General features: G+C 36.7%; 1 protein-coding gene across 7 annotated transcripts in view; it reads right to left on the reverse strand.

The window, feature by feature from the left end:
* USP54 (ubiquitin specific peptidase 54) overlaps positions 1-14,499 on the reverse strand; it is a 59,749-nt gene extending 45,250 nt beyond the window's left edge. For 6 of the 7 annotated variants that reach the window (XM_044916061.1, XM_044916060.1, XM_021700261.2 and 3 more), the window contains exons 1-2: positions 13,637-14,219; positions 9,617-9,709 (exon numbers count right to left, since the gene is read on the reverse strand). In XM_044916061.1, coding sequence (XP_044771996.1) covers positions 9,617-9,709; positions 13,637-13,783 — 240 coding nt within the window. In that variant the 5' untranslated portion in view covers positions 13,784-14,219. Of the gene's footprint in view, positions 1-9,616; positions 9,710-13,636 lie in introns of all 7 variants that reach the window. The other variant, XM_044916059.1, reaches the window with a different exon arrangement.
* Between the last annotated feature and the right edge of the window lie 560 nt (positions 14,500-15,059).

The following is a 15,059-nucleotide window of genomic DNA, read 5'->3' on the forward strand; positions in this document are numbered from 1 at the left end:
CCACTTACCCCACAGGGGAAATGAAAAGGGGGACCCTTCTGGACATGCACAAAGATTTTGAGATTATATAAGTTTCAGGTTCTGCCATAAACTCTGGAAAGGAAAGAATCATGATGATCTACTATGTTTTTCCTTGCAGCCACACCCCTCTATTTGAATATCATGTAAAATTCTAAACTCCAAATTTTAAAAAGGATAAAAGACTCAACTTTATACTATCCAAGTTATGTCAATGGTTAAATTAGTTGAGAATATTTCGGTACAGCCTAATAGGACTTCAAGACTAAGAAAGGTTAACCAAAAGGCCACACACATATGCTCATATCCCATAGATAAGCAAAACAAAGAAGTTCAACTCAAGTAGATGATATTTGCATTAGACATAGGGATATAGCTTCTTCATGTGAGGGCTGTTTATTACTAGCTAAAATTTCCAGGGAACATATTAGAAATCTAATTTCCTGGTTTAAATAGTCCAGCATAATGGATTTACTCTTCTCTGATACTGGCCATGACTATAGGACAATGAAGAACCTTCTATTCCAATAATCTACAAAAGAAAAGGATTGGACTGATAATGAACAATGAGTAATCTCCCATATTACTTTACTCCCTGTGCTTAAGCTTCAATACCCAATAGAGGAACAGCTACTTAAAAATATATTGAGGTATTTATTCTCTGAACTCTCAAATATCCCCCCAATTAACAGGTGGGTTATCAACAGAACACAGATTTTCCTGCCCCTTTCAAACATTCTTACTGCTCTACAAATACAGACTTACATTACACAACACCTTATACACAAAAACCTATTTCCTCCCCACCTACCCTCAGCATTACCAACATTCCCTGGCTTTGATGCCTTGTACTAGCATTCTTAAAAGAAAAATCACTAATTGAGAAGATTTGTTGAATTTAATCAATGAAGCATTCTTCTTTGCCTATAACAAAAAACACTCTGTCCTACATCTTGGCACACTGCAAAGCCTCTAGTACAATCCCTGGAAGGAGAACAAAATCTTTGTGGCATACTAAGCACAGAGGACGGATTTCCTCCCCTGGACAGAGATAAATAAATAAGCCAACACCAAAGTAAAATCATACCCTGGGAGCTGGGGGCAAAAGGGCAGATTCAATATGAATAATAAATAAGAGCTCTAGGCTATAGGCATGACAACAGTTCAGGTTAGGAAATATCTTTTAGTAACACTAGATGGGAATAAATTTGTAGATTCAGAAGGAACAGGGCAATAAGCATACAAATCGCTTCTATTTGCTTAATCAGTGTTGAAAGGCATTGCGGTTCATAGTAAGAAGAAAGACACACTGACACAAATTCTTTTTAATGAAAGCCATCATTAATAATTTGCATGCAAGATTTGAAGGCTGAAATTACTTTAGGAACTTAGTATCAAGTAACATAGAAAAAAAAACAGTACATTTTACAGAACCAAAAGAAATGGATTATCCTAAATATTGTGTATAAACCACCAAAAAGCAATTATAAGCTCTGGATACAACATACACTACGGTACCTGGTGATGGTCACAAGGCACAAAAATACTGACAAACATTCGGAGAGCAGAAGAAAAAGCAAAAATATTATATAAAAGTTGTTCACATAAGACCAATAGTAAAGGCATTTTAAGGGTTGATGCAAGGTAAATAAAAAGTAGAGAAAAAGCAGGGATACGTATCTTCTAGCCAGACTCAGAAGCGCAAATCCTTCATCCAAAACATTAGATTACGGGAAAGTTGGCTAGCTTCTGATTCATCTAGGAACATGTTTATGTCTCTTTTTGTTCTTAATACTGGGTTCTAGAGCTAAACAATTATGTACCAACAAAGAATTCTGACTTCATAGAATCGGCAAGTTCTTACAGAGTACTTCAAATTCAAGAATTTTGGAGTTCCCTATTTTGAAAAAAATCTATGATATAAGAATTTTACATTTCAAACTTAGCACTAAAGAATGCAAATAGGATACGAAGTACCAGCAAAAAGGAATTCTTATTTGCGTCACCAAACATTCCTCTAATTTTTAAATAGGCAGAGAAAAAAAAATGGGATTTAAATATATAGAATTACACCCACACTGGGACACCACAAAGTTAACATGTAACTTAATTGTAGGATACCAGATAACTGCTTTGTTTGACAGAATCCCAGGCTTTTGACTCTTCAGCAGATCTTCCCACCATCAACTCCTCAGGACCCCCACTACACACATACATCTCACCGTTCCCTAACTAAATGAGGCATAAAATCCAAGATTAAGCAGACCTACTGAAAAAAAAAGTATAAAACCAGAAGTCACAATGAAAATCTGAAGTAGAACAAGAGTGAGAGAGAGCATAAAAGACAAAAAGAAAAAAGAGAAGAAAAAGGCAAGTACCCAAGACTTTATAACTAAAATCCAAGAACTACTTAAAGAATATATGAACCCAGAGAAGTTAAGTGTTTATATTATGGTGCACGCACCTTAAGGAATACCAACAGGGAGGAAATGCTGAGCCACCTTCCCAAAAACTCATTCAGCCATGCTAAATACTATTAAGTAAAACAATCATGGGTCTAGATAGAGGTAATATTTTTAAAACTTCATTAGGAAGATATATTTCTGGGGGGGGAAAGAGAAGATATGTTTCTGAATTGGAGTTCTGAAAGGACTGGATTTGGTTTGGTTTAAAAGGGATGTGTTGGGTGCCTGGGTGGCTCAGTTGGTTAAGCGACTGCCTTCGGCTCAGGTCATGATCCTGGAGTCCCGGGATCGAGTAGTCCCGCATCGGGCTCCCTGCTTGGCAGGGAGCCTGCTTCTCCCTCTGACCCTCCCCCCTCTCATGTGCTCTCTGTCTCTCTCATTCTCTCTGTCTCAAATAAAGAAATAAAATCTTTAAAAAAATAAAAATAAAATAAAATAAAATAAAAGGGATGTGTTGTTTTGTTTACTGTTGTTTGTTTTGGGTGCCAAGGGATCCAGGCAAAGTGAGTAACATCTTCAATGTCTAAGAGGTAGGCATAGAGAGTGTACCATCTGCTATCATAGCTGATGGAGAGTGCCTGAGGAAGGAAAGGAAGGGAAAAGAAAGTATGAAATTAGTTTTTTAAATGCCTATAATCATACATTTTTAAGTAATTCTTCAAGGTTATACAAGGAGGGAGTAACTTCAAAATAGCACTCCAGCATATTCTTAGGTTAGAACAAATGAAGTAGGATGATACTAGAGATGGAGAGGCAATTCAGGGGTCTGAAAAAAAGTATTCTTTTTACTATAAGTGGACGGAAAAACTTATTTCTAGAAATACATTGACCAGAGAGGAGGCATAAAGAGAAATGACAATTTCTGTGATGAATTCAGGCAATTTCCAGCTTTCCTCTTTACACTTTAGTGTGCTTTCTAAAATGACTGCAGTATGTTTATTTTGTTGTTGTTAAGATTTTATTTTAAGTGATCTCTACACCCAGTGTGGGGCTTGAACTTACAACCCTGAGATCAAGAGTTGCACTGACTGAGCCAGCCAGGCACCCCTGTAGTACATTTAGTAAAAATCATCATTTATATTAAAAACAAGCATGACATATATATTTAGCCAAAGAATAATAAAGAAATGCCCATGTGTCCACCACCCAATTTAAGAAATGGAAAAATTAGGGGCACCTGGGTGGTTCAGTCAGTTAAGCGTCTGCCTTCAGCTCAGGTCATGATCCCAGGGTCCCGGGATTGAGTCCCGCATTGGGCTCCCTGCTCAGCAAAGAGCCTACTTCTCCTTCTCTCTCTGCCACTCCCTCTGCTTGTGCTCTCTCTCTCTCTCCCTCTCAAATAAACAAATAAAATCTTTTAAAAATTAAAAAAAAAGAAATGGAAAAACTATCAATGAGTGTGAAACTCCCCAATTGATTATAATCTCCCCCCTCCACTTTCCAGAGATAACCACTGTCCTGAATTTTATGAAAATCATTCCCTTTTCTCTATAGTTTTATCACATACCTGTATCCCTAACAACATATTGTTTAGTTTTGCCCATTTTTACTTTGTATATAAATGGAATCAGTTTATATAGTCCTCTATGACTTGCTTTTTTCAGTCAGTATAATATTTTTGTGATTAATCCAAGCTGATATATAGAGCTAAAGGCTATTCATTTTCACTGCTATATAGTGTCTTACTTGAGGAACAAACTGTAATTTTTATATATATTCTATTATAGTTGGAATGGGCTGTTTCCATTTTTCTATAATCACAAAAAAATACTACTTTGAACATTCTCGAATATATCTTCTGATATGTATATACAAGGAAGTTCTCTACAACATGTATCTAGGAGTGGAATTACTGAGTGGTAGGGTATATGCTACTTTAATTTTACCTGAAAAATGTAATAACAAACTATTTCCCTAACTAGTGGTATCAATTTATATTCCAACCAGCAACTGTATATAAATTCTTATTATTCCACCTTTCAGGTAACAATCTTAACTGATTTTTAAATTTCTACTAATCTGAAGAGTATTGGTTTAGTTTACATTTCTTGAATTACGTAGGAGGGTAAGAATCTTTCGTATGCTTAAAGGTCTTTTGGGTTTCCTGTTCTGAGAAATGCCTGTTTATGTCTTTTACCCATTTTCCCACTAACTCAATTATCCTTTACTTATTCTTTATAGAAATTCTTCTCTGAAGTTCTATGCTGAGTACCAATACTTTGCTAGTTATATAATATATTGCAGATATTTCCTCCCAGTGTGTGGCCTTGTGTCTTTACCCTCTTCTGGAGTCTTCTGATGAACAGAGGTATTTGAATTTTCTGTAGTAAAATGTTATCAATTTTTTTAACTTTGTGTTTTTCTTATCTTATTTAATAAATCTCATCTATCTCTGAGGTCATGATATTCTTTAATATTTTCTTCTAAAACTTTAAAAAAGTCCTTTCATGTTTTAGTCCTTAACTCAGCTGAAATTCATACTTTTGGTAATAATATGAGGTAGGGTTCTAATTTCCTTTTTCTTTCTACATGGATAACCAATTATCTAATCACCATTTATTGAAAAGTTCACTTTCGGGCGCCTGGGTGGCTCAGTTGGTTAAGCGACTGCCTTCGGCTCAGGTCATGATCCTGGAGTCCTGGGATCGAGTCCCACATCGGGCTCCCTGCTCAGCAGGGGGTCTGCTTCTTCCTCTGCCCTCTTCCCTCTCGTGCTCTCTGTCTCTCATTCTCTCTCTCTCAAATAAATAAAAAAAAAAAGAAAAGTTCACTTTCTCCTTTGATTCACAGGGCAAGTAGTAAGTTTCTATATATCTATTTCTGAACTCTTAACTTTGATCCATCGATTTATTAGTCATACTGTGTTGATACCACATTGTCTTAATTACTATAGCTTTATAACTGATGTGGTTTTATATCTAATAAAGTACAGTAGTAGTACTTTTGCTAAGTATCTCTGGTTCAATCCTCTCCCAAGGATTTTGATAGGATCATACTTCCGGGCCCGCTTGGGATTCACTGGAGCCATATGATTTTATTTCTGGTCAGTGAGCTCTGAGCAGAAGTGACCTGTGGAACATTCAAATGTCCGCTCTGACTTGGCCACTAGTAATAGTCAACTTGGTTGTAGCTTTGGCACCTGAGTTCCTGAGTGACTACAATCAGTAGGGTTTTCCTACTAACCTGCAGTCGACAAGTAATGGGAATGCAAAATAAATATTTTGTATATTTATCACTGAGATTTTAACTTGTTACCAAAGCATAACTTAGTCTACTCTGACTGATACACAAGGCAAGTCTCTCATTTTGTTATTATTCTTCAAGAATGTCCTGTCTATCCTTCCCTATTTGTCATAAGAAGTTCAGAATTGAATTTACTCAACTTCCAGGACAAACCTGCTGGTCAGAATACATATTAGCATCACCACATTGGAAAACATATGGAAATATTGGAAAGCAGTTGGCAATATAAAAAAAAATTGTAAATATACATATCCTATGATCCAGTAATTCCATTCCTGGGCATATATGCAAAAAAAATGTGTATACATATATAGATATATACAAGAATGTTCTTGGCAATATTGTTCATAAAAAATTAAAAACTGGAAATAATCCAAATGACTACCAGCAATAAAATACACAAACTGGTTTATTTACACAATGAAATACCATATAATAAAGAAGATGAACAAAGTCAACCTACACATAACAATATGATCTTATAAACATATTGCTGCACTAAAGAAGACACACACACACACACAAAATGATTCCATTTACAGGACACCTGAGTGGCACAGTCAGTTAAGTGACTGACTCTTGGTTTCAGCTCAAGTCGTGATCTCAGAGTCGTGAGATGGAGCCCTGAGTCGGGCTCTGTGTTCAGTGCAGAGTCTGCTTAAGACTCTCTCTCCCTTTGCCCCCCCCCCTTGTTCCTCCCCTCTGTGCTGTTGCACTCCCTCTATCTCTCTAAAATAAATAAGTAAATCTTTTAAAAACAGGTAATTTTTAAATTAGATTGTTTAAGAATGGATACATGGGTAGTAAAACTATCAGATAAAACAAAGCAGTGATTACCACAAATATTAGAAAAGTGGCTACTTCTGGGAGAAAGGAGATGTGACTGAGAAAGAAGGGAGGGTGAATGTTTATGGTACTGGCAGTATTCTATTTTCACCTAAAGACTTGTTACAAGGATGTTCACTTTGTAATTATTCATTATACTGGATCTCTGTGGGGATTTTATATAAATGTCATATCTTTTTTGTTAGATTTATTCATGTCTATTTTATATACTTTGTTACTGTTACAAAAACTCTTTCTAACTTGCATTTTCTATTAGTTGCTAGTATATAGAAATACAATTGAATGTTATACCTTCATCTTACAGGCAACAACCTGCTAAATCCTCTTATTGATTCTACTGATGTATCAGTAGATACTTTGAGATTTTTTTTAATAGCCGATCAGATCATCTGCAAATAATAACTTTGCGTCTTTCTTTCTAATCTTTATCTGTCCTTTTGTCTTATTATACTGGACTAGAATCTAGCTCAATGATGAATCATATTATTTCATATTCTATAAAAATATTTTTAGGGGCACCTGGGTGGCTCAGTTGGTTAAGCATCCGACTCTTGATTTTGGCTCAGGTCATGATCTCAGGGTTGTGAGATCAAGCCTTGCGTCAGGCTTCCTGCTGGGCATGGGAGACTGCTTAAGATTCTCTCCCTCCCTCTCCCTCTGCCCCGCGCCCCACCTCTGCCCTCTCTCTCTAAAAAAAAAAAAAAAAAAAAAATTAAAGTAGGGAACAAAAAAGAGGTATTCCAGGTGCTGATGGTCCATCCCAGATTTACTCTTCCAAACACTCAATATCCCTTCTCTTCTCTCAGAAAAAAAAGTCCTCCTGAATGAAGGAATATGGCCATTCTAACAATTTAAATTTCTCAACTATTAGAACGATGTTCAGCTCATCCATACAGTCAAATTAATCCATTTGCAATGTAAATCTATTTATAATTTTCAAATGAGGTATACAATAATGAAAAAAATGCAAGCTAGAGCTTAATTATTTAACACTTATATAGCACTGAGGGACTGAAAAGCACTTTAGGGAAAAACATCAAATTTTTAATATACTCCCAATGTAACAAAAGAAGCAGTGAAGGAAAATAAACCTAATTGATAGCTCAATGATGTACTAAGGGAAGTACTAGAACTTCTCAGAATTATGAAGATCCGAAATACAGCCTTTGATTCCCCAAGCCGATTTACCTATCTGCCATAAGCAACTGCTTCTCTGAAAGAGTCCCAAGGTACATCCTCAGCCCTCATAAGTTGAAAAACATCTTCCTTTCTGTACTTGGGTATCTCAGAAAGTGTCCCATGAAGTCTCGTGGTTGGTTTTCTTCATCTATTTGGTTTCTATAATGATACTAATTTATATCTCAATAATAATTTGTGCTTCTGGAAATTAAAACATAATAACGATGCTACAGCCAGTTCATCAGAGTCCCACCTGGGTCAATGAAGAGGATGGCACAGTCCTGACTAATCAAAGCCATGTGAGGGGGTCACAGAAGTTCTGTCATCCCTTCCTGGTACAGATGAGAGTTTCTAGTTTCAGGAGATTCCTCTATCAGGGATTTCTCCAGGATTCAGTTTTCTCTAGCAAGTATCTTACTTCGGTTTTTTGTTTTAATGCCATGAACCAGACTTCCCTTGGATTTGTGGCCAGAGGACCACTATATTTCTTGTTTACCTAAAATTAGATACTTAATGTTAATCTGCCCCTCAGAAAATCAAGCCAAATACTCATGTGGATGGACTTCTGAGTGGGCATAGTCAGAAATGTTACAACTTGTAAAAGATTTGGTTTCATTAAAATTCATATTCAAACTCCCAATTAATCAATAACATGTATTTTGCTAAAAGTTTCAATGCTTCTAAGGGGGAAAGAAAAAAGATGTCTGTGACCTAAGCGATAAAATGTTCAGAAGACTCAGTCATCTCTTTCTAAAGATACCTGCCCATCATGGACTTAAAACTCTGAAGTGATGCTGCTCAAAAAACTGTTTCAAATCAGTTGTTGCAAATAGCCAAAATAACTGGGAAATTCTCCTGGATTTTTTGTTACAGTTCTTACTCCAAGATGTAAAAACAATTAAATTAAACATATGATGACCACATCTAAGCATCCCTGTCACAAACCAAGAACTCAGACTTCTTGAGACTGAAAAATGACACCGGATGCTTATCAGAACTCATGCAGACTCATCCAGTCATAAATAATCTATTGTACATACAAACCAAGAAAACACAGAAAAGCTCCATGTTGGACAAGCAGATAAGGAATGGAGAATGGGCCTTTTATACAACCTAGTTCTTCTTCCTCTATTGCAGCATACTCTAAATGAATCCTCAGATTTCATTTTATTCAGAAATGAAAAATTTGGAAGTCAGCCAATGGGGTCAAGAATGGATATAATGGGGGCACCTGGGTGGCTCAGTTGTTGGGCGTCTGCCTTTGGCTCAGGTCATGATCCCAGGGTCCTGGGATCAAGCCCCATCCCGGGCTCCCTGCTCCACAGGAAGCCTGCTTCTCCCTCTCCCACTCCCCCTGCTTGTGTTCCTGCTCTCACTGTCTCTCTCTCTCTGTGAAATAAATAAATATATAAATAATCTTTATAAAAAGAGTGGGTATTATGAATCTATTAAATGTGGTAATGGAAAAATGTTAGTACTGGCTTTTCTCAATAGGAAGAGTTTGTTGTTAAATTTAGCTTTAACAGACAATAGTTAATTCCAATAAAAATACTTGGTTGTTTATTCTTTCAAAATAAAAATTTAGAATTAGGTCTTCAGGTAAATACCCAAAATCTAAGCACATTTGAATAATATCCTATCACATTAAATAGAGCTGTATGGGCAAAAAAGTTCAGAAAAACAGACTACCTAAGCCAAGTAACAATTCTTTGATGCAAGCAAAACTAATCATATTCATCTTCTGCACTAAGCCACAGGCAGATAATTAAGAAATTCTTTAGTATCACCCTGATTAGCCAAACTACCTCAATATTGATCATTTGGCAGCCTAAGGTAGTGAGAAGAGACAGATTTGAAGAACTTACCTTGAGAGCACAAAAGATGCAGGAATCGCCCATGCACTTGTGAGTTGTAAGCTGCCTAAAGCTACGTCGGAAGATGTCCAAGTGCCATAAAACCTGGCAAAAAACGGGGGAAATACTTCATTACTCTATAAAAAGCCTCCATGTGATCTTAGATTCAAGAATTCAAGCAAAAATAGGTAATGACTACAGAATATATCTTCATTCCCAAGAAAAAGCTCATTCTAGTATATTAAAACAAATGTCAAAAAGGGTGAGTTAGCTAACATGAGGGACAGATAACTATATTCTAAAAAATACGTTAACTTGAAAATGAAGGAAGGTTACACAGAGAAAATAAGGTATAACATACAACAAATGTGATCCCGAAGGGTTAATTTATGGGTTAAAAGCTGCAGAATTAGGGTTTATTTTAACGATTTTTACACAAAAAATGTATTTTTTTTTGGAACAAACTTTTTTTTTTGAAGTATAGTTGATACACGTTACATTAGTTTCAGGTATATAACACAGGGATTCCACAAGTCTCTATGTTATGCTGTGCTTACCAACACAAGTGTAGCTGCCATCTGTCACATTCATCACTATTACATTACCACTGCCTATATTCCTTTATGCTGTGCCTTTTATTCCCATGACTTTTTTTTTAAGGTTTTATTACTCTTTTAAGTAATCTCCACACCCAACCTAGGGCTTGAACTCACAACCCTGAGATCAAGAGTCACATGCTCTACCAACTGAGCCAGCCAAGTGCCCCTCCCCATGACTTATTCATTCCATAACTGGAAGCCTATATCTCCCACTCCCCTTCACCAGTTTGCCCACCCCCCCATCTCCCTCCCCTCTCACATCCAACAGTTTTTCTCCATATTTATAGGTCTGATTCTGCTTTTTGTTTATCATTTGTTTTGCTTTTTACATTCCACATATAAGTGAAATCATACGGTATTGAAAACTTATTTAGAAGTTTAAATTGTAGGGGCACCTGGGTGGCTCAGTCGTTAAGTGTCTGCCTTCAGCTCAGGTCATGATCCCAGGGTCCTGGGATTGAGCCCCGCCATCGGGCTCCCTGCTCAGCGTGGAGCCTGCTTCTCCCTCTCCAACTCCCCCTGCTTGTGTTCCCTCTCTCACTGTCTGTCTCTGTCAAATAAATAAATAAAATCTTATAAAAAAACAAAACTGCAGAATTCTTTAAAAAAAAAAAAGAGGGGCGCCTGGGTGGCTCAGTTGGTTAAGCGACTGCCTTCGGCTCAGGTCATGATCCCAGAGTCCCGGGATCGAGTCCCGCATCGGGCTCCCCGCTCGGCGGGGAGTCTGCTTCTCCCTCTGACCCTCCTCCCTCTCACGCTCTCTGTCTCTCATTCTCTCTCTCTCAAATAAATAAATAAAATCTTTAAAAAAAAAAAAAAAAGAAGCTTGAATTGTAGTGTGGAATTGTCTTTGTTAGATTTCTCAATTTTTGGACCTTTCTGAGAGATTTGTGACCTTCTTTATGTCAACAGAATAAAAAAATTGTGATATCAACAGTGATAAATCATGTTCATAGTATGTAACCTAGATATGATGTGATGAAAAGGACACTTTATTTTTATGGTCTTCCTCTCAAAAACCCATAACACCAGCCTAATTATGAGAAAAATACCAAACAAATTCCAATAGTGGGACATCCCACAAAATACTTGACTAGTACTACTCCTCAAAATTGTTAAAGATCATCAAAAACAAGGAAATTTTGAGAAACTGTCAGAGCCAGGAAAAGCCTAAGGAGACATGACAAGAAAATGTAACTGTGGTATCCTGGATGGGATCCTGGAACAGAAAAAGATATTAGGCAAAAACTGAGGAAATCTGAATACACTATGGACTTTTAGTTAAAAAAGAAATGGTATAATATATAGCATAAATGCCTTAGGAAGCTCCCCTTCTAGAAAACATTTAAATGGCATCATATATGAAAAGGCACTGTACTTCTGGAGCTTCTTCTTACTTATGTGTCTTCAAAGTATATATTCCAAAAGTTCTTTGAAATACACTATAATCCCAAATAAGTAACACCTTTTTATAATAAACATAATGGTTTCGATACTTCTGTGGCCAACATAGCATTCATATCAAAAGTTAGAATATTAGTTCATAGAAACAATTATTTTCAACTTGTAACATGATTACAATAGGCACTCCAAAACCATCAATGACTCAGTCTTTAAGTATGGATTTAGAAGTGCGTGTGTGCGTGTGTGTGTGTGTGTGTGTAGTATGTGTTCCATATGGCACTGGAAACTAGAACAGAAAGTCATAAATATTACTGTTTCAATACAGATAGAACATACAGGAAAAAAACAGAATTATAAAAACAGGACTGTGGCCAGGAAGGAGGTAAACACACACACGCACACACACACACACACACACCCCTATGTCAACACCTTTTTTTTTCCTGCTTCTAAATTACAGAAGTATTATTAGTTTATGCAGTGTCACTCAAAAAACTCACATGCAGCATCTGGGGAAAAAAACCTAACAAACCCCACCCAAATGCATGAATTTGTGGTAGTAATGAGGGAATATAGTTAAACTCTTTCTCTAGGCTTAACAGCATAGGATTTTTTTTAATGTTTTCAAATAAAAATTTGAAAACTGAGAGTATAAAACTTTTTTTTAAGTAACCCAATGTGGGGCCTGAACTCACAACCCTGAGACCAAGAATCACACGCTCCACCGACTGAGCCAGCCAGGCACCCCGATTATGAAACTATTACATAAATAAGCTTGGTAAGATTCTTGTATTACAAATGAGGATCCTGAAATATTATTACCTGCATAAGGTCACAAGGCAAGTCTATAGACGCACTAAAAGTAATTCATAGGTCCAGTGCTTTTCAAAAAAAAAAAAAAAGATTTATTTATTTATTTTAGAGAGAGAGAATGAGTGAGGGCAGAGGGGGAGGGGCAGAGGGAGAAGTAAAGAAAGTCCCAAGATGACTCCACACTACACACAGAGCCCGACTCGGGGCTTGATCTCATGACCCTGAGATCTCAACCTGAGCTGAAACCAAGAGTCAGTTGCTCAACTAACTGAGCCACCCAGGCACCTTTTTTTTTTTTTTTAAAGATTTATTTACTTTTTTCGAGAGAGTATCCAGTGCTTTTTATACCAAATACATTGTCTTGTCTTTTCTTCTCTCATAGCAACTTCTTTTCTCATTACATCTGAAACAATAACACTAATATTTTACCCAAGCATAATTATCTTGGGTGACAAATTTCATTTACGTTTACTCTGAGGAGCAGAAAAGAGGGGAAAGTAATTACTTGAAAGTTAGGCCAAAGGGGATGAACTTAACATTCTATGGGCATGACAGGGCAAAGAAGGCAGGGAGACAAGAAGTTTTGGGATTCTGAGATCACTAATGTGGTAACCAACACCAAAAGGGAAAATCTAGAGTAGATAATCACACCTTGGGGGAATTACTTTCCACTACCTTTGTTCAAGCATATCTGACCAGACACTAATCATGAACCACTACAGGAGAGCTCAGAGGAAGGAGATGAAAAAATGGACAAAGACTGGACTCCATTCAGTGTATATGCTAAGAGCCTGAATGCTAAGAGCCTTCTAATGAAGACGAGAGTAATATACCTAAAAGTCTTTGACTTGTGGAAAGAACTTTGTTTTCTTTACTAGAGAAAAGAAAGTGGTTCATACAACATTATGGTCTCAAAAGGAAAAAAAGGAAGCAAAAAGAAAGTCAATAAACAAGTATTAAGATCATCTAGTCCACGTACTTTCCCCTTCAGGCACAGTTATTATTTCTATTATCATTATTAATCCCTTTTTCCTATAAATGAGGTAATTGAGACTCAAAGAGATAAGTGACTTGTTAAGATCACACAGATAAACTTAAAAATAATCTCAGGCTGCTGACCTCAGAGACCATCAAGGATTATATTTAAACGAGTTATTGGAAACAGCATCAGTAACTAAAAGTCAAAGTTCACCAGAGGGAAAGAAATTGCCCTTACCTGCAGGGCACTGTTGAGGAAGCAGCTGTTTTGTCCTGGCTCATTGCTGAGGCCTTTGCTGGGGGCTATGGAGGTTGAGCTTCGAGGTGCAAACATCCCTTGGACACTACCACGGCCCCCTGAAAAATAGTTTCTTTTCCAAGACATTATTGTTCACATTTAGCTTGAAAACTCAGAAAAGACTTTGTATCTTTTTGGGAGAGAGTTTCTGTCTGCTGAAGTCCTGACTTGTAAAAGAGAATCCAGAATCCAATGAATTTATGTTGAAATACTTTGAGTTTACAACCTTCCAAACATCATCTATGTAGCTCAAGGAACTCAGGTATCTTCTTAGATCCACATGACAGAGCGGTCCCCAACTTGCTCCAAACAATACCCAAAATTTAACATGGCACAGTATTAATACAGAGAAATCCTTAGGTATTCTGTCCTTCTATTTTTCTTGAATTGCCTCCATAAAATAGTGGTGAAGTGGCTGTAGTCCTCAACTCCAACAGAATCCAGGATTATGGTAGGATGTATTCCTTAGACTTGTTGATGACGCTTCTTGTAGACTGAAGATTTTTTCCAACTGGAAGGAGAGGCAGACAGATAAGCAAGAATCCAATGCAAACCTCGCCTTCTCTATTCCTTGTCCCATCATCATCTGAAGTAAAAACTCAAGTTCTAAGCAACTGATACAGAATCCACAAAGGTAAGAAATTTGTTTTAATTACATGGGGTTTTTGTTCTTACTGCTGCTGCTCTTTAATATGCCCCAAACATCTTCTATCATTCTATCCAGAATTTCAGAAAGTCTCCTCTCTTCTTTTCCTCTGTGACTAGAATAGCCAGCTCTGCCAGAGAGCTTTAACAAAAAGAAAAAAAAAAAAAAAAAAAAACCTAAAAGCTTGCGTCACTTAATGACTCTACTGGCTTTGTGCTGTTCTGCCAAGATCAACGTTGCCTCACCTCTCACTATAAACTTGAAACCTTGGCAAACAATGACCCAAAAAAAAAACCAAAAAACCCACAAAACAACAACAACAAAAAAAACCAAAAAATCTCAACAACAACAAAAAGGAGAAACACTCAAGCCAACGAGGAAAAAAAAAAGGTGTAAACAGATTTACTTTCATAGGAAACTTCTCTGAAATTTTCTAGAAGAAAGTTGATCAGGACAAAAACAAAAACCAAATACAAACTTTCCAAAATCAGACTAACAAAAATATTACCAAGTAAATATACACCAAATTAAGAAATGTAACAGTTTGTTAGATATGAATAAAGAAATTTTTAAAGGTGTTTTACATGTTCATGGCTATGAAAGCCTGTTTAAAGGTGGGAAGGCCAAATTATCAGTCTGGACTCTGTTCTGAGGAAAGATGTCCCATCTTAGAGAAACACTCAAGGCAAGTAAGCCATATGTCCTTAACATCATGTC

Source organism: Neomonachus schauinslandi, chromosome 6 (assembly GCF_002201575.2).
Source record: "Neomonachus schauinslandi chromosome 6, ASM220157v2, whole genome shotgun sequence".
NCBI classification, from domain to species: Eukaryota; Metazoa; Chordata; class Mammalia; order Carnivora; family Phocidae; genus Neomonachus; species Neomonachus schauinslandi.